At 31.5% G+C, this 20,067-nt stretch overlaps 1 protein-coding gene across 2 annotated transcripts in view; it reads right to left on the reverse strand.

The window, feature by feature from the left end:
* LOC118189269 (uncharacterized) overlaps window positions 1-17,638 on the reverse strand; it is a 106,725-nt gene extending 89,087 nt beyond the window's left edge. Inside the window, exons 1-4 of one of the 2 annotated variants that reach the window (XM_085825526.1) lie at window positions 17,511-17,638; window positions 16,521-16,610; window positions 3,660-3,770; window positions 2,977-3,148 (exon numbers count right to left, since the gene is read on the reverse strand). In XM_085825526.1, coding sequence (XP_085681652.1) covers window positions 2,977-3,148; window positions 3,660-3,770; window positions 16,521-16,591 — 354 coding nt within the window. In that variant the 5' untranslated portion in view covers window positions 16,592-16,610; window positions 17,511-17,638. Of the gene's footprint in view, window positions 1-2,976; window positions 3,149-3,659; window positions 3,771-16,520; window positions 16,611-17,506 lie in introns of both variants that reach the window. The other variant, XM_035359851.2, reaches the window with a different exon arrangement.
* Window positions 17,639-20,067: the final 2,429 nt, after the last annotated feature.

Genomic DNA, 20,067 nt, shown 5'->3' on the forward strand with positions numbered 1-20,067 from the left:
CCTGCAAGTCTGAGGCCCCAGCTACAATGGGTTCCAGCCCATACGAAGATTAAAGGAAATGAAGCAGCGGATATGATTGCGAAGGGCGCAGCCAATGAACCCCACGTGAGTAGCATTGGTGTGCCCCTTCCGCACTCGTATTTGAAAACTACTCTCAAATGTGAACTAATGAAGCAGTGGCAAAACTACTGAGAGACAAGCACCACAGGCAGAAGACTGTATGATTTCCAACCAAAAGTTAACCACAATTTAAATAGCAGTTCTTCGCACCTCACACAGTATTTGACAGGGCATGGCCCATATATGTCCTATCTTCACAGATTTCGCCTAAGAGAGAGTGACCAATGTATTTGTGGCAGTACTGGTGACCCATATCACTATCTGTTTGACTGCTCGCACACGGGAAATTCACATTTGAAAAGACCAACTGCAATCAATATGCCAGCATGGTTCAAGAGCACAATTAAGAATAAATATGCACTCAGCCGCATTAGAGACTGCACTACCATTGCTAAAAGCATTGCTGACAATCTGGAGTGACTTCTTTCCTTGGACACCATGCCGTCAGCAGCCTGATCTGTACATATATTGATTTACTTAATGTCTTGCTTTTTTTTTTTTTTTTTTTTTTTTTTTGTTTGTTTGTTTTGCTGTTTTTAATTATATTTAATATTATGACTAATCCAGAACTCATTTAATGTATTCCACAATTTGTAATGTATTTGGTCATCTTTACATCTGTACCTGATTTTTATAGCACATCCTTAATATAACTGTATGCCTAACATGTACGATAATAGTGAAATGTGTTCCGCTTAGTCTCAGCAGTCCCCACCATGCACCTTGTTTCCATGTTCTGGTCTTCACTTCAATGTTCCTCGTTTCGTGGCCAATCCCCGGAGGACACAGTACTAAGCTCTTTATTTATATTTATTCATGTATTTTTAAAATTCCATCGACGGGATCCAACAGGCTGAAAAGCACCTAACCCAGTGGGCCAGCTGTTCCGTCGATGGTGAAAAGAAAGAAAGTGGGTATGGCAGACCAGAGTGACCATGAGACCTGTTCCTAAGAAGAAGCTCTTCTAAATTTACATTTCCTAGATAAGGTTTTGACATGTAGGTGGGGGCTTTTCTTTCCCTCAATGTCTCAACCCCTATCCATGGGTTTCTTACCCAAGGAAAGAAAAGTATACTTTCAGAAGTTAATACACTGACTACCAATAGGTATTTGGACACCTGTGATAGAAAAGAAAAACTAACTTTATTCAAAATCAATAGTTGGTTGAGCCTCTGCGAGAGGTAATTACAGCGTGGACGCACCGGGGCATACTTTCCACAAGTCTTTGTATGACAGCAAGTGGTATTTTCTCGGCTTGGAGAAGAGATAGAAGTTCCTTCACCGATTTTGCACGGGCAATGCACCCCTGAATTCAGGGATGCAACTCCTCCCAGAGGTTCTCAATAGGGTTCAGGTCTGGACTCTGGGCAGGCCAGTCCATTTGATGAACTCCATTGGCCCCATACCAAGCCTTGGTTAACGTCGAAACATGACAACTGGCATTGTCGTCCTAAAAGTAACAGGTATCCAACCCGTAAAACTGCCACAACGTAGGAAGCACATTGTCATCCAAAATAGTGCAGTAGGCATCGGAGTTGACCTTACCATGAATGGAGACCAAGGGTCCCAGCTCATGCCAGGAGAAACACCCTCAGACCATAATTCCACCTCCGCCGAACTTGACTGTTGGCACAATGCATTCTGGTAGAAGACGTTCTCCAGGTAGACGCCAGACCCATAACCTGCCATCTAAACGGTAAAGGGTGAACCTTGATTCGTCACTCCAAAGAACCCGTTTCCACTGATCTACGGTCCAATTTTGAAGTGCTTTGCACCACATTAACCTAGCAGCGCAGTTGGACTTTGTGATCAGAGGCTTATGGGCAGCAGCACGACCATGAAAACCAAGCAGATGTGCTTCCTTACGGATGGTATTCATTGAAACAATACTCCCGGATGCCTGTTGAAACTCCTCGTGGATAAGGGCCATCGGTTGGGTGCAGTTCTTCCGAATTTCTCTGGACAGCACTCGTCGGTCTCTATCTCCCAGTTTTGTTGGTCTGCCGACTCGGGGCACATTCCAACAACCACCGCTCACCTTCCACTTCTTAATCACATAGGCCACTGTCAATTTTGGGTGCTTCAGATCGCTAGATATGTCCCTTAAGGATCGGCCACATTTGTGATACCCGATAATTATACCTTTCTCGAAATCAGAGAGCTCCAAACTGCGAGGTATCTTGCATGCGACTAAAGCTGATGCTGTTTCCTACACGATATATAACGGCGGAGTCCGTGACGTACTTTAGGACCGCAGATATCGTCATTTGCATAGGTGTCCAAATACTTATTGGTAGTCAGTGTATTAGTGTCTAAGTCTTACTTTTTGCTAAAATAAAATGCTACAGGATCAAAAGAATTTCATCTGAAATCGTGGCCCAATTTCTCATACTGAAGTGCCAGAGTTCATCTTATTTGAGGCTCTGATGCATTCTGGTCAGAATTAGAATTAATCTTATTTGAGGCTCTGGTGCATTCTGGTCAGAATTAGAACTAATCTTGCAGGTCACTAGAGCGGGGTTCCAGCGGGCTCCAGTGCAATTTAAGCATTGACTGTATATATAAATAATATTTTTATTTACAAGATTTCAAAGTCTGAGCAATTTTATTTGTTCATAATAAATGACACAGTCCTTAATAAAAAGATATATGTGTGCAGAAAGAAAAAATAAATAAAAACAAGTTCATGCAAAATGTGCAGAGTTTACAAGTAAAACATAAAAGATTCACGAAAGGCATCAAAGCATAGCAAAAATAACTACATCCTGCAGGACATGCAGAAACTAAAATAATTGTCAGGAAAACAAATGAAGCAAGAGGTGCCAAAAATTTGAAATGATGCAAGAATTATTTTACCTGGCCATGAATATAGGCACTGACAAAAAATGCAAGTGTATCTGGCCAAGGAATGCAGTTGAATGAATCCCACCATCGCTTTACAACAATAGATACATAGAAACCCAGAATGAATGATACCGGAATTAAATCCCCATATGTTTTGCAATATAATGAGACTTTCTCAAAGTATCTAAATATATGAAAAAAAGTGCATGTAGAATTTTATTAACAAATAAACTAAAAATTAAATTATTTTTTAAACAACATGAGACAGTATAATACTATTTAGGAACTAGTTACGAAATAAATGAACATTTAATAATCATCACTACTACTGTTACATTGTGCTCACTACTGTGCTAAATCGCACTGCTTGGTGACATTTTTATAGTTGGCAGGATAATACAGAAGTATCTTATTTTTATGTCACAATGCAGATAAATGCAATATAATATCACAATGCAATATAAAGCAGAGAAATATAATGGATGAATTTTTGCTTGGTATATTGTCACATATTTTACTGATAAAATGTTATAAAAAAGTCTTTTTAATTAAAATTTTAAATAATAACTGACTTCAAAAAACAACCATATAAATGTTTTTTTTTTTTTTTTTTACTTTTATGTGTAAAATGCAAAAACAATTAAAAAATGGAAATAAGGAAAAAAAACTTTATAAAGTTTAAAAAAAAATCTTACCTTCTTTGAGATTCATTTAGAGCAAATCTATAGATGATGCTCAAGAAGTAATAAAATGTAAAATACAGAGATAAATCAGGCCATAATAGCTTATAAATGCTCCCTCTCCACCTATTAAATGTAAATAAACACACTAAATAATAAGGAAATATAATTATTTCATTTAATATTAAGTACTTACTTATTAGCATACCCATAAAATTATTTATTACATGGATATAAATATGTTTTACTCTTTAATTAGGTGTTTATCCCAAAAATCAATTCATAAATCTATTTACAAGCATACTTTTGTTTCTTTAGTCCTGGTAGAACTTACATACCAGTTGCTTTAAGAATATACTTATAGCAAATGCTTCCCATTGCAAAATGGCAGTAAATACTGTACTTCCGCAGAAATTTTACTGTAGTTTCTTCTACTGCAGACAAATCTCACAAATGTGTGCTTTCAAACTGAGTTTAAACAAATAAATCGCAATTTGTTTATAAAACCTTCTAAAAAAAAGTGTATGAAAATGATGACATTTTTAAAACTAAAAAATTATTATGCACATGATTAACATAGTTGAATATTTGATGACTTTTACCACATTGATTGCCTTAATATGTAAATTTCAAATATTAATTTTTTCAAGCTTTTTCTGGTTCTTATCTGTTATAGGAACCATGTGTTGTCAACTGTTCTTCTGAGTTGTTGCAAACAAGAATATTGTCAATATTATCTATTACCATAAATTAACTACAAACACATTGCTAAAATTTTGAATTATAATGGAATTTAATAAACTTAGCGGAAAATATTACATCACAATGAAATTTGTGGTAGCCATAACTCAATTATTGCTGATAAAATTTCATTAAATTTATCACTACCAGCAACACTCTGCCAGATACATTCTACAAGATACAAGTCCAAGTGTCTTCTCATAGCATTTCTATGCCTCTTATTTTGCAGATTCCCACAGTCTCACAATGGTTTGCATTCGAGTCCTGGCTTTGGAATCCACAAAATTATACCGATAGATTACTCTCAAATGTTAAAAGATGGCATTCTTTAATTCTTCACATATTTGGAGACCTATTTATAATATCAGCAATCAGTTTAAGCCAAAATTTACTGCGGTGCCTATTGGTTTCATGCCCCCTATACCCAATAAGTACCCTTTTTTAAAAATCATTCAAAAATGCTGTTTAAAATAGTATTTAGAACCTTAATTTACATAATGATTTATTTTAATTTGTCATTGTAATGATGTGCGGGCGGTGTACCTCCCAGATGAAAGCTGCAAAATTCCATTTAAAATGCATATAATTATGCCTTTTAGTTCTCAAAATGTATAACAAATAGTAGTATTAGTATTCATTCATGGAAATAATGTAAAATAAAAATTCTTTGCAGGTCTAATTTGGAAGCAGTTTTTTTTCCTTAATTTCTAATTAATAATCTAAACAACAACTTTTGGTGTTAGAATGAATATTTTTTATGTGAAAGTTTCCTTTTCTAATAAAAATTGTTATCTGAATTCATATATATTAATTTAGAATGATTGAAATTAAAAGGTGGGACAAATATGTCCAACGCACATGTAGGAATTGCTGCTGCTAGATGGCAGCACCATTCATTTATATGTTGATAATGCAAATTTATATTTTCAATAAATTGGAATAATGAAAAAACTTGAAAAATGTTTAGTATTTTTTCCAAAAGAAATGAAAACATAACTCTGTAACATGGTTAGGTTAGGTTAGGTTATTCAATTACGGCAAAGCCTCGAGGGCTATCTGCCTAAGGGGAGGGATGCCTTTTGTGGAGGACTTTCTAAGGGAAACTGGCTCATGGGGAAAACCACGAAAACACCCATGCAGCCAGCCCGTTCGCGGGATTCGAACCTCGGACCGAATTACCAGTGTTCAGCGACTTTACCGCTCGGCCGCTGGTGGGCTCCTCTGTAACATGAAATGTCATTGAATTCACCATCGAAATATATGCTAAGCAGAGGAAAGAGAGGTGAAATATAAATAAATATGACTTCCTTTCTAAATATCTTCCTTTTCAAACCTGTAGCAAATAAAGTACTGGAGCGAAAATTTTCTCTGTTTCAAATCTATCATGAAATCATTAAAAAATATCTAAAAAGTCACACAGAGAGCGATTTTTTTAAAATTGTATATTTTTTTTTAAATATTTTTTATTTTGCGAATATGATCAATAATTTCTAGATAATTATTTAAAAAGGTTTTTTATATCTCGCATTTTCATTTGGTTGCTAAAACTAGCACTTTAGATAAGCATGCTAGGAGAATGTCATTTTATTGCTCTAGATGCACATTGGGACAAGCGGTATCCCACCATGTCATGAATTGCCTTACAGGTTTACCTGTTTTTCATGCATGAAATAACATTGTATTAGGGGCTAATTATCTACAGGTAAAGTTATTTTTACCAAAAAAAAAATTGTTTTATGCACTGAACCTCAAAGGGTTAAAGGGAATAGGAGAATCTAATATGAAACAATGCATAAAAAGTTAAATCAAATATTATGATTAGACTTAAAAAATTCCCCATCTTTCATAAGGTTATACAATATAAAGGTACTTGTCAGAATTACCAGTGATTAATTGTCAAATTATCTGCCATTTATTGACAAATGACAAACCATAATTAAGTCAAACTTCTTCATATTCCATTCTCTCATAATATTAATTTGCACATGAACTTTAAGCTTGAGATTTTTCGTCAATTTTCACATGTCTTTATGCTTGTAAATCACATGTGCATTCTCGCAAGTTCAAATTCAAACCCGAAACCACATTATATAAATTGTTAAACATTTTTTTTCAATTATTTGAATTTTTTTAATTCAAAATAATGACAGTTTTTAATTTACCATTAAATGAAATTGAAATTGCAGCATTTTTCTAAGAAAGGGATATCTTACCCTTCACCAATATGAAAACAAAGATATGAAATAAAACTATATATCACCACAAAAGCCATATGGAGATGCAATGCATATGCCAGCAAAAAAAAAAAAAAAAAAGAGGCCTTTGCATCAGCAATCAATAATTAGATTTGTATGGTACGAACAGATTCATATGCCTTGCTGACATTTTCAAAGATTATACCTGGCTGAACAATGTGGTTGCCATAAAAAGGGGATAATTAATTTGACGCCATATTAATTGCTAATGCTGATTTAAAGACATACAAAAAATAAATTACAATTTTTTATTTAAGTAAGAATTTATATTTTTGGAAATAAAAAGTAAGTTCTTTCTTTTTTCTTTTTTGATTCATATTACCATCATTTAAACAGTTTCTTTGTTTATTTAGTGGTAAGTGCCTAAATTTCGCTACACTTTTTCTCACTTAGCATTTTGGTTGCCAATAAAATCAACAAATATCAACAAAATGAAACCAGAATGAGACTCACTCAAAGCTATTCTCATACACTACAAAGCTATAGAAAAGCTAAAAAAAAAAAAAAAAAAAAAAAAAAAAATCATCACTAGAAAATGTAAACCTACGTATATGTTCATGCATATTCGTGCAATATGTCTATAAATGTGTTTATACATATTCTCCTCTAACAACATTCATATACCAACACTTGCAGCAAAATCAAAGCTGTATTTATCTTTAAGGCAAACATATGCAATCCATGTTGTCTTTCTAATTCATACCATTTACACCTTGCTTGTATCTCTAAAGGATTAAAAAAGTAAATTACACAAATGATCAAAAAGTTTCAAAGATTATAATTCAGATTCTTTCAAGAAGGTTCTCCCCTTTAATTCTAATGAGAAAAAAAAATTAAAGTAAATAATTTAAGAATGGCCTTTGCATCTTTTAATATTAAAAAAAAAACATATAATTTAGTTTTTAAATATAATCAGTATATTTCATTAAAAAGTTTTAAACTTATTTACTTTACATATGAAACAGCTGCTCCACAGCAAAAACCAAATTTACATTGAGTGTGTAACCATCTTCAGACATGCCCAAAACTGTCTTAAACTGAAGTTGGTCATCAGTGCTAGGTTTCTTTCTACATACCTTAATGTAGGTTCCCCAGTCCTTTATTATAAAGCAACAAAAAGCGAGATCTTAAATCTTTTAACTGTCTCATCACAGCACTACAGAGTTGCAATTAAATTGGATTCATTACTTTCATGTGCAATCATGCAGTATGTGCTTATATAATTTACTGCTTAATTGGAGGTAACTTTTTTATTTAAGAAGTCAAGCAGACACTATAAAATCTTCTTTGGTCAATTTATTATGTGAATCATTGTTATTCATGATGAAACCTCATAAAATCAAAATATAAATTTAAATCTACCAAACAATACTTCAATGACTGATTAGGGAAAAAAATTCCTTCTTCAAATTCAATCACATTAATATAAATCTGTCTGATTTATTTAAAAAAAATACCATTTGTATTATTTCATATTTCATTTTTAAATATTAATCATTTTTAAAATTCATATTATATATATATATATATTATGCGCATTATTATTGGAACCTGAACTGCATTAGAACCTGCAATGCAGTTGCAGTTGTAAATGAAGCCCACCACATTATTAGTAGTCATGAATGTGCAAGCCAAAAAAAAAGTTAGAAACCATTGCTTCAGCATAACAAAATGTTAAAATGGAACTACTCTTATATGCGTCCTCAGGTCGCCAAATTTCTCATCAAGGTGCCATATTGCTATCAAAATTTTTTGTCTACATTTCAAACTTTAAGCCTAAAATGTCTCCAAAAACGTGGTTTTCGCACATGCAAAAACCATGTTTTAAACACACAATTTAAGCTAAAAATCTGAAACAAACAATTTAGATAGCAAAGACGTAAAGTTTCTAACCAAAAATATTTGACAAGAATCCATGTACACAGCAATATGTTTTAACTTAAAAAAACATCTACGAATTGCACAATCTAGGCAGCAAAAGAATCTATGAACTATGCACACCTCGCTTTAATAAATTAACATAACAACAATAAATTTCAAAGAATACCATATACACAGATTTCTGTTTAAACTTAGAAAAAAATCTTCAAATTGCACAATTTAGGCATTGTGCACAAATCAATAAAATAAACTAAAATGAATTACAAACAATTCAAATAACAACAGAAATTCATAGTAAAAAAACAATGAACATAACATTCTACAAACTAAAAATAAAATAAAATGCACTTACCATAATACATACGTTAATAAAATTTCGAAAGTCACACAACATCTGTCAACAAAAGTGCCCCGATTTTGCTATATCACGTCTTTCTGCGATTCAAAATTTCAAAAGTAATGATAAAAACGGTTGATCTTTACATTATGGTAACTTGGCGATTTTTTGGCGAAAATTTGGCGACCAACTCTTCTACAGCAACCCTCTATTTTTTTTTCCCGCCGCCGTTTTGTCTTCACGAAGTAAAGACATCTTTCTTTTCTTTTTATCTACTGAACACTTCTTCCAACAATCTACTAGCCGAATTACACTTATGCTAGAAATTTTATCTAACAAAACTGCTTAATCATGACAAATATTCACTGCAAAATTGGGAAAAAGTGCACAATACCATACTCCTTACGCGTTTTTCAAAATAACACATACACATAAACCATGTACACGTCGACTTATTTTTACTTAAAAAAACATCCCAGAATTACACAAAAATGGCATTGCACACACTCTTCACTATACCCATGTACACTGCATTTTTCTCATAAATTAGAAAAATTTCATGAAAATACATGACAATTTTCTGAATCTTTAAACCCGGTAAAAAGAACATATATGAAATTACCTGATCGCGAAAAAGTATATACCCTTTCCAAATATGAACATTTCCACATATAAAATAAATAAAATATCCAAAAACTTTTACCTCTAAATCATCTATTATATTATAAACGTCATCAACGAATTCATACCGCAAGCATAACAAATACTTAGTGTCAAATATTTAAATTATTTCCATGCACGTTTACTTCAACTAAAACGTATACCAAATTCCTACAAACATAAAATTCACAAAATAACTATCATTTAATTAAAATATCACTAAACCATGTACATGTCGACTTATTTTTACTTAAAAAAAAATCCCAGAATTGCACAAAAATGGCATTGCGCACACTCTTCACCATATCCACGTACACTCCTTTTTTCTCATAAATTAGAAAAATTTCACGAAAATGCATGACAATTTTCTGAATCTTTAAACCCGTTAATAAGAACATATATGAAATTACCTAATAACGAAAAAGTATATACCCTTTCCAAATATGAACATTTCCACGTATAAAATAAATAAAATATCCAAAAACTTTTACCTCAAAATTATCTATTATATTATAAACGTCACCAACGAATTCATACTGCAAACATTACAAGCACTTAGTGTCAAATATTTAAATTATTTCCATGCACGTTTACTTCAACTAAAACGTATACCAAATTCCTACAAACATAAAATTCACAAAATAACTATCATTTAATTAAAATATAATTAAATTCAAAAACACTACTTAAAATATAAATAAGCACATACATTAAATTAATAAAAATTAGCTTACAATCCTAATTACTTTAAACTAAATCATTGCTAATAACAATTTTCCCAATAATACCAAATTACTTTACTTCCACCTTACATTTAGAACAATGCATAAAAATAATATCCTCAAATAATTAAAAATACTAACTTACCTAATCTTCTTCAGAATCTTGATTACGTGTCCGATAAACTTATCTTATTTCATCTGCTAAATAAAAAGCAAGCGTATGTGCGCCTGTTTCAGGATCTTTAAAATCATACTTATAGTTCACAGCAAGGTACCAGGTAAAATAAATAACTTAATAAAACATCTTTACTTCTATCTCGCACAACCTTAAAGAAACACTTATTACTACCCCTTTCAATCCCACTAAATACCCATTTCGAATTCACTTTAGTTAGGGCCATGGGATCCAAAAATTAACGAACACTGTTTCACGCAACACAGAATAAAGCCAAATACAAAATTTCCAGATTTTTTCCCGATTTCCCCCCTTTTTTCCGATTAAAGAACCGTAATTCGTCCATTAATATCACATGACATATCCCATGATCTCTCATTTCCCTCACACAAAATAATGCGTAATCGGAACTGAGTACTTACTGCTCACATTATTACCAAAGTCCCAGGTAGTAACCTTTATTGCCTCCAAAATGTCGCCAAACTACCAGTTACCATATTCTAAAGATCAGCCATAAAAACTTCTTCCAAAGTTAACTTACTACACGAAAACCACAATCCAAATATTAAACTCTGCTGACAGCTACATACTTTAGCAGAAACTATTTGACTGGAAACCCACACAACTCTATCAGAAACACCATTCTTTGTCTGACTTCTCATATCAGCTCCGCATTTCGGACATGCCGAACTCCGTTTTAAAAGTCCTGACTCCCACAGAAATTCCAAAAATGCACTTCTATCTGCATAAACACACCCATGAACAAAAGACCCGTTAATAACACCAACATCATACCTTTTAATACTAAATTTACTTTCCACACAATCTAAAATACACGACCGAAATCTTACCACCACATCTTTAAGTTTCAATGGCAAAAAAGTTGCCATACAAACAGCATCGTCCACCAAGCCATCCCGCAGCATGGAATTGCACCAAAAACCAGCACAAAACACATATCGCCGCCACATTTGGTGATCTTAGGGCGCATATAACAGTACAGCCAGATACTTCAGAAATGTGTATATATATGCATGTCTCGATGGATGGATGCATTCATATATGTATGTACATATATATATATATATACATGGGTACATACATATACAGTAAAAAGTCTGTAATCTGGACATCCATAATCCGGAATGATCTATAATCCGGACCTCAAAGCTACAAACTTTATGCGCATGCGTAAACGCATAATTTGTTTATGCATGCACGTTTAATGTACAACGGACGGTACAAGCTAGGCTAAAATTATCTAAGGCATTTCAGTTAATGTTGCAGATTGCGCTGTTCCTTAATCTTTTAATTGGATCCGGCTTATTATTTTTTACAGGTTGTTAGAGCAAATTTATAAAAAGTAAGCTTGAACTTTCGATTATGTCAAAAAAGAGTTTCCAATTCTGAAGCTGCCAAAGGATCTACAAAGCGAAACCATGTTTGGATGTCCATCAAACAAAAAGTGGAATTGCTTCAAAAAATGGATAACGGCATATCCGTCTCAAAATTAGGCGAGGAGTATGGCATTGGATGACACAAGAAAAAGGAATTTTTTGTGGAAGCATCTTAAACAACTTACATTGAAAGAAATGTTTAATAAAGTAAACAAATAAATATTAAGCTTTTTTTTTTGTAAATTTTGATACCCTTTAGATCATAATTGCTCTTTATTTCATAAATTACGGTTTCATATTTTTAATTGTATAATTTCTGCATGCCATCTTACCAGATTTAAATTGATGATCTATAATCCGGAAAAAACCGTTAATCCGGAATCGCCGAAGTCCCAACGAGTTTGGATTATGGACTTTGTACTATGTACATTTCTGAATCCAGTCCCCTGATAACAGAAGAGTAGAAAAGAAAATGAAAGTAAATAAAAATTAAAAGTTATTTAATCATTATTAATAGTAATTATTTATGCTGAGAACAGTTTTTGATGCACAAAACACTCAACATGGATCAATATTTAGTTTATATGATTACAGCACAGCCTCGATGGCTATCTGCCTAAAGGGAACTATACCTTCTTTGAGGACTTTCTAAGGAAAACTGACTCATATACAAGTTACACATGGGGAAAATCACGAAAATGCCTATGCAGCCAGCCTGTTCACAGGATTCGAACCTTGGACCAAACTACCTGTGTTCAGCGACTTTACCGCTTGGACGCTGGTGTTTTGGATCAATATTTAACTACACAACAATGTAAAACAATTTTTTAAAACAAAATATAAACATACCTAGTATTTCCTGCATTAAGCTGCTGACAAGTTTTCAGTAAAGACATAAAGTAAGAAATTTAAAACTAATTTTTCAAAAAGACAAAAAATTGAAATTCATAATTAATAAATTTCAAATACAGTCGAAAGTCGTTAATCCGGACTCGTCAGGACTTTGGCGATTCCGGATTATCGATGTTTCCGGATTATAGATCATCAGTTTAAATCTGGTAAGATGGCATGCAGAAATTATAAAATTAAAAATATGAAACCGTAATTTATGAAATAAAGAACAATTATGATCTAAAGGGTATCAAAATTTACAAAAAAAAAAAAAAAAAGCTTAATATTTATTTGTTTACTTTATTAAACAATTCTTTCAATGTAAGTAGTTTAAGTTGCTTCGCTTTATGTGATAATACTTTCTCTTTAATTCTATAAACAGACATAATTTCTTCTTCAGTTACAAAGTTCCACTGTTGAAGTCCTATAATTGCTGTGTCCAGAATACCGACTAATTTGTCAATTGAAATGTTTTTGTTTTCAATAACCTCTGTGTCACTTTCTTCACTATCGAAAGCGAATTATAATGACGAGGAATTTTATTTAAATTATATCAAAGACGGAGTACATCGAGATGAAATACTACATTTAGTAAGGGATTATAAGCCAAATAAAATAAAAACATCTGCCCTGAAGATAAGGATAGTGTTGACAGATAAATTTCCAATTCATTGCGCGCCGCGGCGTCAACGCGACGCATGCGCAGAAAGTTTGTAGCTTTGAGGTCCGGATTATAGATCATTCCAGATTATGATTCTCCGAATTAACGACTTTTGACTGTAATACTATAAACACAATAAAGAATTTTAAAAATGTTAAAACCAAACTTTTCAAACAAGCAATACCCCAATTAAAAAAAAATTAACGAAATTTAAAGAAAAACAAACATAATGGAAGAGGAATTCAATCAACTTTAATGCCACTTCATCAGGAGGAGGCACATTTAATTTCTTTTAAAAGAGTGGGAATTTACTTAATTTGTAAAGTAATCTTTTCCTTTGTCAAAATTAAAATGTTCATAGAAGTTTTTTTCCTTTTGGTTTCAAAATTCCCTCTTTTGTTCCAATTTTTAGCCTTTTAAGTAATTACTTTCTCGCTAAGGTATTTTAGTTTCGCCAATGAAGCCAAAACGACAAACCTATATGTCATTACTGTAACAATCTTCATAGTTTCAATTGTCTTCTAATGAAAGTGCTCGAAGTTTTTCATTGCTTCTTGCGAGTTTTAATTAAGTTTTATAATTTATGTTTTAAATTCTTTGGATTAAATGCTATTTGTTTAAGGGTAAAAATTTTTATTTGAATTTTTGGTTAATCTTTGGATTATGGTAACTTAGCGATTTTTTGGCGAAAATTTGGCGACCAACTCTGCTACAGCAACCCTCTATTTTTTTTTCGCCGCCATTTTGTCTTCACGAAGTAAAGACATGTTTCTTTTCTTTTTATTTACTCAACACTTTTTCCAACAGCCGAATTACACTTATGCTAGAAATTTTATGGAACAAAACTGTTTAATCATGATAAATATTAACTGCAAAATTGGGAAAAAGTGCAGAATCGCAAGCTCCTTGCCGCGTTTTTCAAAATCGCACATACACAGTAACCATGTACACGTCGACTTATTTTTACTTAAAAAAAAAACATCCAAAAACTTTTACCTCTAAATTATCTATTATAAATGTCACCAACGAATCTATAACAAAACATTAAAAATGGTTACAAGTACTTAGTCTCAAATATTTGAATTATTCCCATGCACGTTTACTTCCACTGAAACGTATACCAAATTGCTACAAACATATAATTCACAAAATAACTATCATTTAATTAAAATATAATTAAACCATGTACACGTCGACTTATTTTTACTTAAAAAAAATCCCAGAATTACACAAAAATGGCATTGCGCACACTCTGCACTATATCCATGTACACTGCTTTTTTCTCATAAATTAGAAAAATTTCACAAAAATGCATGAAAATTTTGTGAATCTTTAAATTCGGTAAAAAGGACATATATGAAATTACCTGATCGCGAAAAAGTATATACCCTTTCCAAGGATGAACATTTGCACATATAAAATAAATAAAATATCCAAAAACTTTTCCCTCTAAATTATCTATTATAAACCTCACCTGCCAATTTCTAACGCAAACATTAAAAATGGTTCCAAATACTTAGTGACAAATACTTAAATTCTTTCCATGCACATTTACTTCTACTCAAATGTATTCCAAAATACTACAAACATATAATTCTCAAAATCACGATCATTAAATTAAAATATAATTAAATTAAAAAACACTACTTAAAATATAAATAAGCACATACATTAAATTACTAAAAATTAGCTTACAATCCTAATTACTTTAAACTAAATCATTGCTAATAACAATTTTCCAATAATACCATATTAATTTATTACTATTATGCATAAAAATAATATCCTCAAATAATTAAAAATACTAAATTACCTAATCTTCTACAGAATCTTGAGTGCATGGCGGATCACAAAATGTCCATTTTTACCAGATTTCTTGCACCGCCATTCAAACTTATCTGTAATATACTTCCTTTCACACAATCTCATTTCATACCCACATGTTGGACATTCATACTTATCCGCAATTAAGCAATTCTTTTCAATTACACATAAACGCAATAAAAATTTCGGATTTACTTTATATAGGGCCATGGGATCCAAATATTAAACAACATTGTTTCACAGAACATAGAATGAAACTAAAGCTGTACAGCAGATATGTTTACAAATTTACCCCCTTTTCTGATTAAAAAACAGTGATTCGTCCATTAATGTCACATGACATATCTCATGATCTCTCATTTCCCTCACACAAAATAATGTGTAATTGGAACTGAGTACTTCTCACATTATTCCCAAAGTCCACCTTTATCGCCTCCAAAATGTTGCCAAACTACCTGTTACCATATTCCAAAGATTAGCCGAATTTTTCACCAAAGTATTTTATCATTTCACTTACATTTTCATTAACATTACATTTTCATTAATTACATTTCATTAACTAACCTTAAATAAAGGGTTAGCAACCCTTTATTTAAGGATTACAATTGACAAATATATAAAAGTATATAAAGAAAGAAGAATTACAATAAAAATTTGATTCAGCATTATCAAGAGGAGGTAGAAATGCTTCCAGACAATCAGTATTTCAATGATAATCTTACAAAATGATGACAGTAATATACAGAACCACAAATTAAAAGACTTAAATGCACAATACCACAAAAGAACTTGCAAACAACTATGATATCTAAAAGGAACTATTTCCCAACAGCACGAAGAAGAAATAAAAAAACTTTACTAATTTTCAAAGAAAGAATTACAATTGACATATATATTTATCAAAGAAGGATTACATTTTGAAACATTTGTGAAGAACCTTCTCGGATGATATGAAGGTCAACTGAAACTGTGAGATGAAATATATCTTGCAAGTAAAAAATAATGCTGGATTCTTAAGAACTCAGCAGATAAATACAATAATGATGGAACAGACTTGCAGATTTTCAAACATATTCCTTGAAATTTGGTATGAGAATTAAATTTTCATATATACTTTTCATTATTGCAGAAATTATTACATTTCAGATTTTTTTTTAAAATTTTCCTAAAAAAGAATACACTCAGGTTCATGTTCAAACTAATAGAAAATTAAATGATCTAGAAAGAAATTCTGTTAGCAAGTTTTAATTTCTGAATATTATGATAATGAAATAATTAAATCAGTATAGCAATTATAAAACAAATGCTTCTAGTTACAGAAAATATATGTACCTAAATAATAACTTCCAGAAACATCCAAATCCTCTGCTAGTGGCTACTTCTGCACTGTAGGTTACAGTCATTGTCCTCTAGATTCACTTCCTGTAGCATTCATAATTAAAAAAAAGTTAGCATAATATAAGGCTTTTGTAGTTAAGATAACAAACATTAGTTATAAAAATTAATAAAATTTAATAACATATAAAAACTAGCACCGAAATATGCTCAAGCTTTTTCTTAAGAAATAAAACGGTATAAAAACAACTATGGAAAATTATATTTAAAACTCAAGTATAAATTATATTCAAAACTAAAGTATAAAAACAGATGGAAAAGGTAAGTGAAATTTATCCTAAAACTGGTTTTAGTTGAGTAATAACTGTTTTAGAGGTTGCAATATTAGTAAATCATGCAAGTACTTTTTATTATTTGCAACTGTATTCAAACAACCTGACTGATACATTATACTGCACTTTAGAAACATAAAATGCACTTAAATTTATGGTACTAAATAAAAATTTACTTATTGTGTAGTAGAGTGTTTACTTTTTTAAACCCAACAAAGATTTTACTGCAAGGTAAAAATATAAATAAAGGTACACATTAAAGTAAATGACTTAATGTGCACCTTTATTTATATTTTTCCCTAGCAGAATTATTCATAATAATTCATATTGAATATTATATATTATTTCATTTTAAGAGTTCCATATTATTTCATACACAACAAAAAAACTGAAGTAAGTATTTACAATTTTTATTTCATTAAACTATTTATTTATTTTTATCATAATTATTTGTTATTGAGTTCCTTGTAAATAGCAGAAAAATAAATACAAGTTAAAATCAAATTTCAGTGTTTAATAAATTTACTCAAACAGTCCCCCGAATATAAACTACGCTCTTAACTCTAAAGGTAATAGAAAATCAGGGCATAAATTCAGAGTTTAATCAAATGGAATGTAATAACTAATTTGCCTAAAAAAAGTATGCCTTACCTACCATCCTTCTTCCTCAGTTCAAACAGAGGTTTATTTACAAACGTCAATCAACCACACCAAAACCGCTGACATTTGGAGGATGTTGCCAAACGTTAATACTCAATCTGAACTTTTAAAAGACGTGTCCTATTTCGAAATCTCTCAAACTGTTGCTACGAGCAGGTGTGTAATTAAATTTACGATCGTTTGGCAATTTGCCTTTCTGTTACAAAGATCTTATGTACACTGCTCAAAAAAAAAAAAAAAATGGGACAGTCCTATATCTCCCGATCTACTGGGCCGATTGACAAAATTCAAATTGCGTTCTTCATGTCTCGAAAGCGCGACTTAGGATATATATTAGATTTATATATAGCACTATTCTAACATAGGTATTTTGACACAAAATCGAACTTTTTCTGAAATAACATACCAATTTTTTTACATATTTCGATTCTACGACTCAAATTACGCCTAAATATGAAATTTTGTAAAATTTGGAGCGAAATTTACGGAGAAATTCACAAATTTATGTTGGCACTTTTTTGTCAGTTTGCGCCAACAATAGTTCACTTGGAGAAATTCTTAATATATGGCAACCTAGTTTCCTTTCCTGTGAGCGGAAAAAAAGTCACCATCGTTCCTTTTTTCCAAATAATATTCTTTATATTATATTTTTAATTATAACTTATTATTTTAAGTATTTTTTTCTTTTTCGAATTTCATTTTAATTGTTTAAGTTGCATGGTTTTTTTTTTTTTTTTTTTTTCGAATAACTGTTTTAAAAATTTCTACTTACCTATTTGAACAGCGTAAATAAAGGTGCAGCATTTATTTTTTTTCAAATAGTTTTCTTTATATATATTTTTTGTCATAGTTATTATTTTAGGCAATTTTTAAAGTCTTAACTTTTATTTTAATTGTTTGTGTTGCATTGTCTCTTCAGATAGTTTTAAAATTTTCTATTTATTCCTTCGAATTGAGCATTTTAAATATATTTATTAATATAAATTTTCCAGAATTTGATTTTATTTATTTGAATTGCGTTTCTTTCGGAGGAAAACTTTGTAACCCAGACTACGATGCGTTTGAAAACTGCGTATTTTAAAAGAGAAAATACAGTAAAGCACAGTTAACACGCCTTTCAATGTTCCGTTCAGAAAAATATATATAAAAATAAGAGAGACATTTAACTTAGGATTGCGACATTTTAACTTAGGATGACTTGCATACACTGCTTTAAACAGTTTTATCATTGTGCCCATTGCTTTACACAATTTTATCTTACATTTGGCTTCTTAAATGTTATTCATATTTTAGTTAATTTTTTTTTTTTTTTTTTTTTTTAAATCGTAAAAATCAAATATCATAAGATTAAAAAGTTTTAAATTAAAAAAAAAAAAAAATACAAATGCTAAATTTTACCGTAAAATGTATTTTTTCTTATCTTTTTCTTCAGGCATTCTACTTTATTCTTGCTCTTTTTCTTCATTCTACTTTATTCTTGCTCTTTTTCTTTAAGCATTCCGCAAGTATATTAAAAAGTATCCAAATTTTCGAAATATCTTGATGTTTCTGACAATCATTTTAAATAAAGTTATCGCCTTCCATTTCATAAAGGACCACAAACGGCCGAGCGGTAAAGTCGCTGAACACTGATAGTTCACTCCGGGGTTCGAATGTCGGTAAACAGGCCGGTTGCATGGGCGTTTTCGTAGATTTTCTCATGTGTACCGTGTATGCCATCTGATTTCCCTTAGAAAGTTCTTCACAAAGGTATCCTTCCTTTTAGGCAGATAGCCCTGCTTTGACGTAACTTAATAATTCAATTAAATCCATTTCATCAATATTTGGTCAGAGCCTTTATCAGTCTTAGCTAGGCTAAACAATTTAAAGGTATGAGATGAAAGGAAAGACTGGTTTCATCAAAAGGTTTTGGTTTATTTAATTATGACTATGCACACTAGGGCTATCTGCCTAAGGGGAGGGATGCCTTCGTGGAGGACTTTGTAAGGGAAACTGGCTCGCATACACGTTACACATGGGGAAAACCACGAAAATGCCCATGCAGCCAGCCCGTTCGCGGGATTCGGACCTCAGACAGAACTACCAGCGTTCAGTGACTTTATCGCTCGGCCGCTGTTTCATCAGGAGGAAAAAAAAACATCTTTAGGTGACATCCACATACATCACTGGATAAACTCCTGAATCTTCAAATAATTCGAATGAGAAAATCATGGGATTCTCCATTTATGATACGATATGATGTTCTATAACGTAATTTAAATTTATACAACCATATAATCTAAACTATATTGTCTTTTCTGATAACACAAGTTCAATTGATGGTATTTGCTGGTCTACACGCCCAATTGTTTTCTCTTTGAACGCCTAAATTCTTTGAAGTAAAATGAAAGTATATTCAAAAGCGTCCAACTTTTTGAAACATCTTGGTATGTCTAAGAGCCAAATTTTCCTGCAAATTTTTGCTTGCTTTTCTCCCTAATTTTCTTCTTTCCTTCTACAGTTATTTTAAGTGCTCACACAAGAAAATTAAGATTTTTCGATTGCTAGATTTC

The sequence above is a fragment of the Stegodyphus dumicola genome, chromosome 10 (genome assembly GCF_044657685.1).
Source record: "Stegodyphus dumicola isolate Sdum_Otavi_A_Nest chromosome 10, ASM4465768v1".
NCBI classification, from domain to species: Eukaryota; Metazoa; Arthropoda; class Arachnida; order Araneae; family Eresidae; genus Stegodyphus; species Stegodyphus dumicola.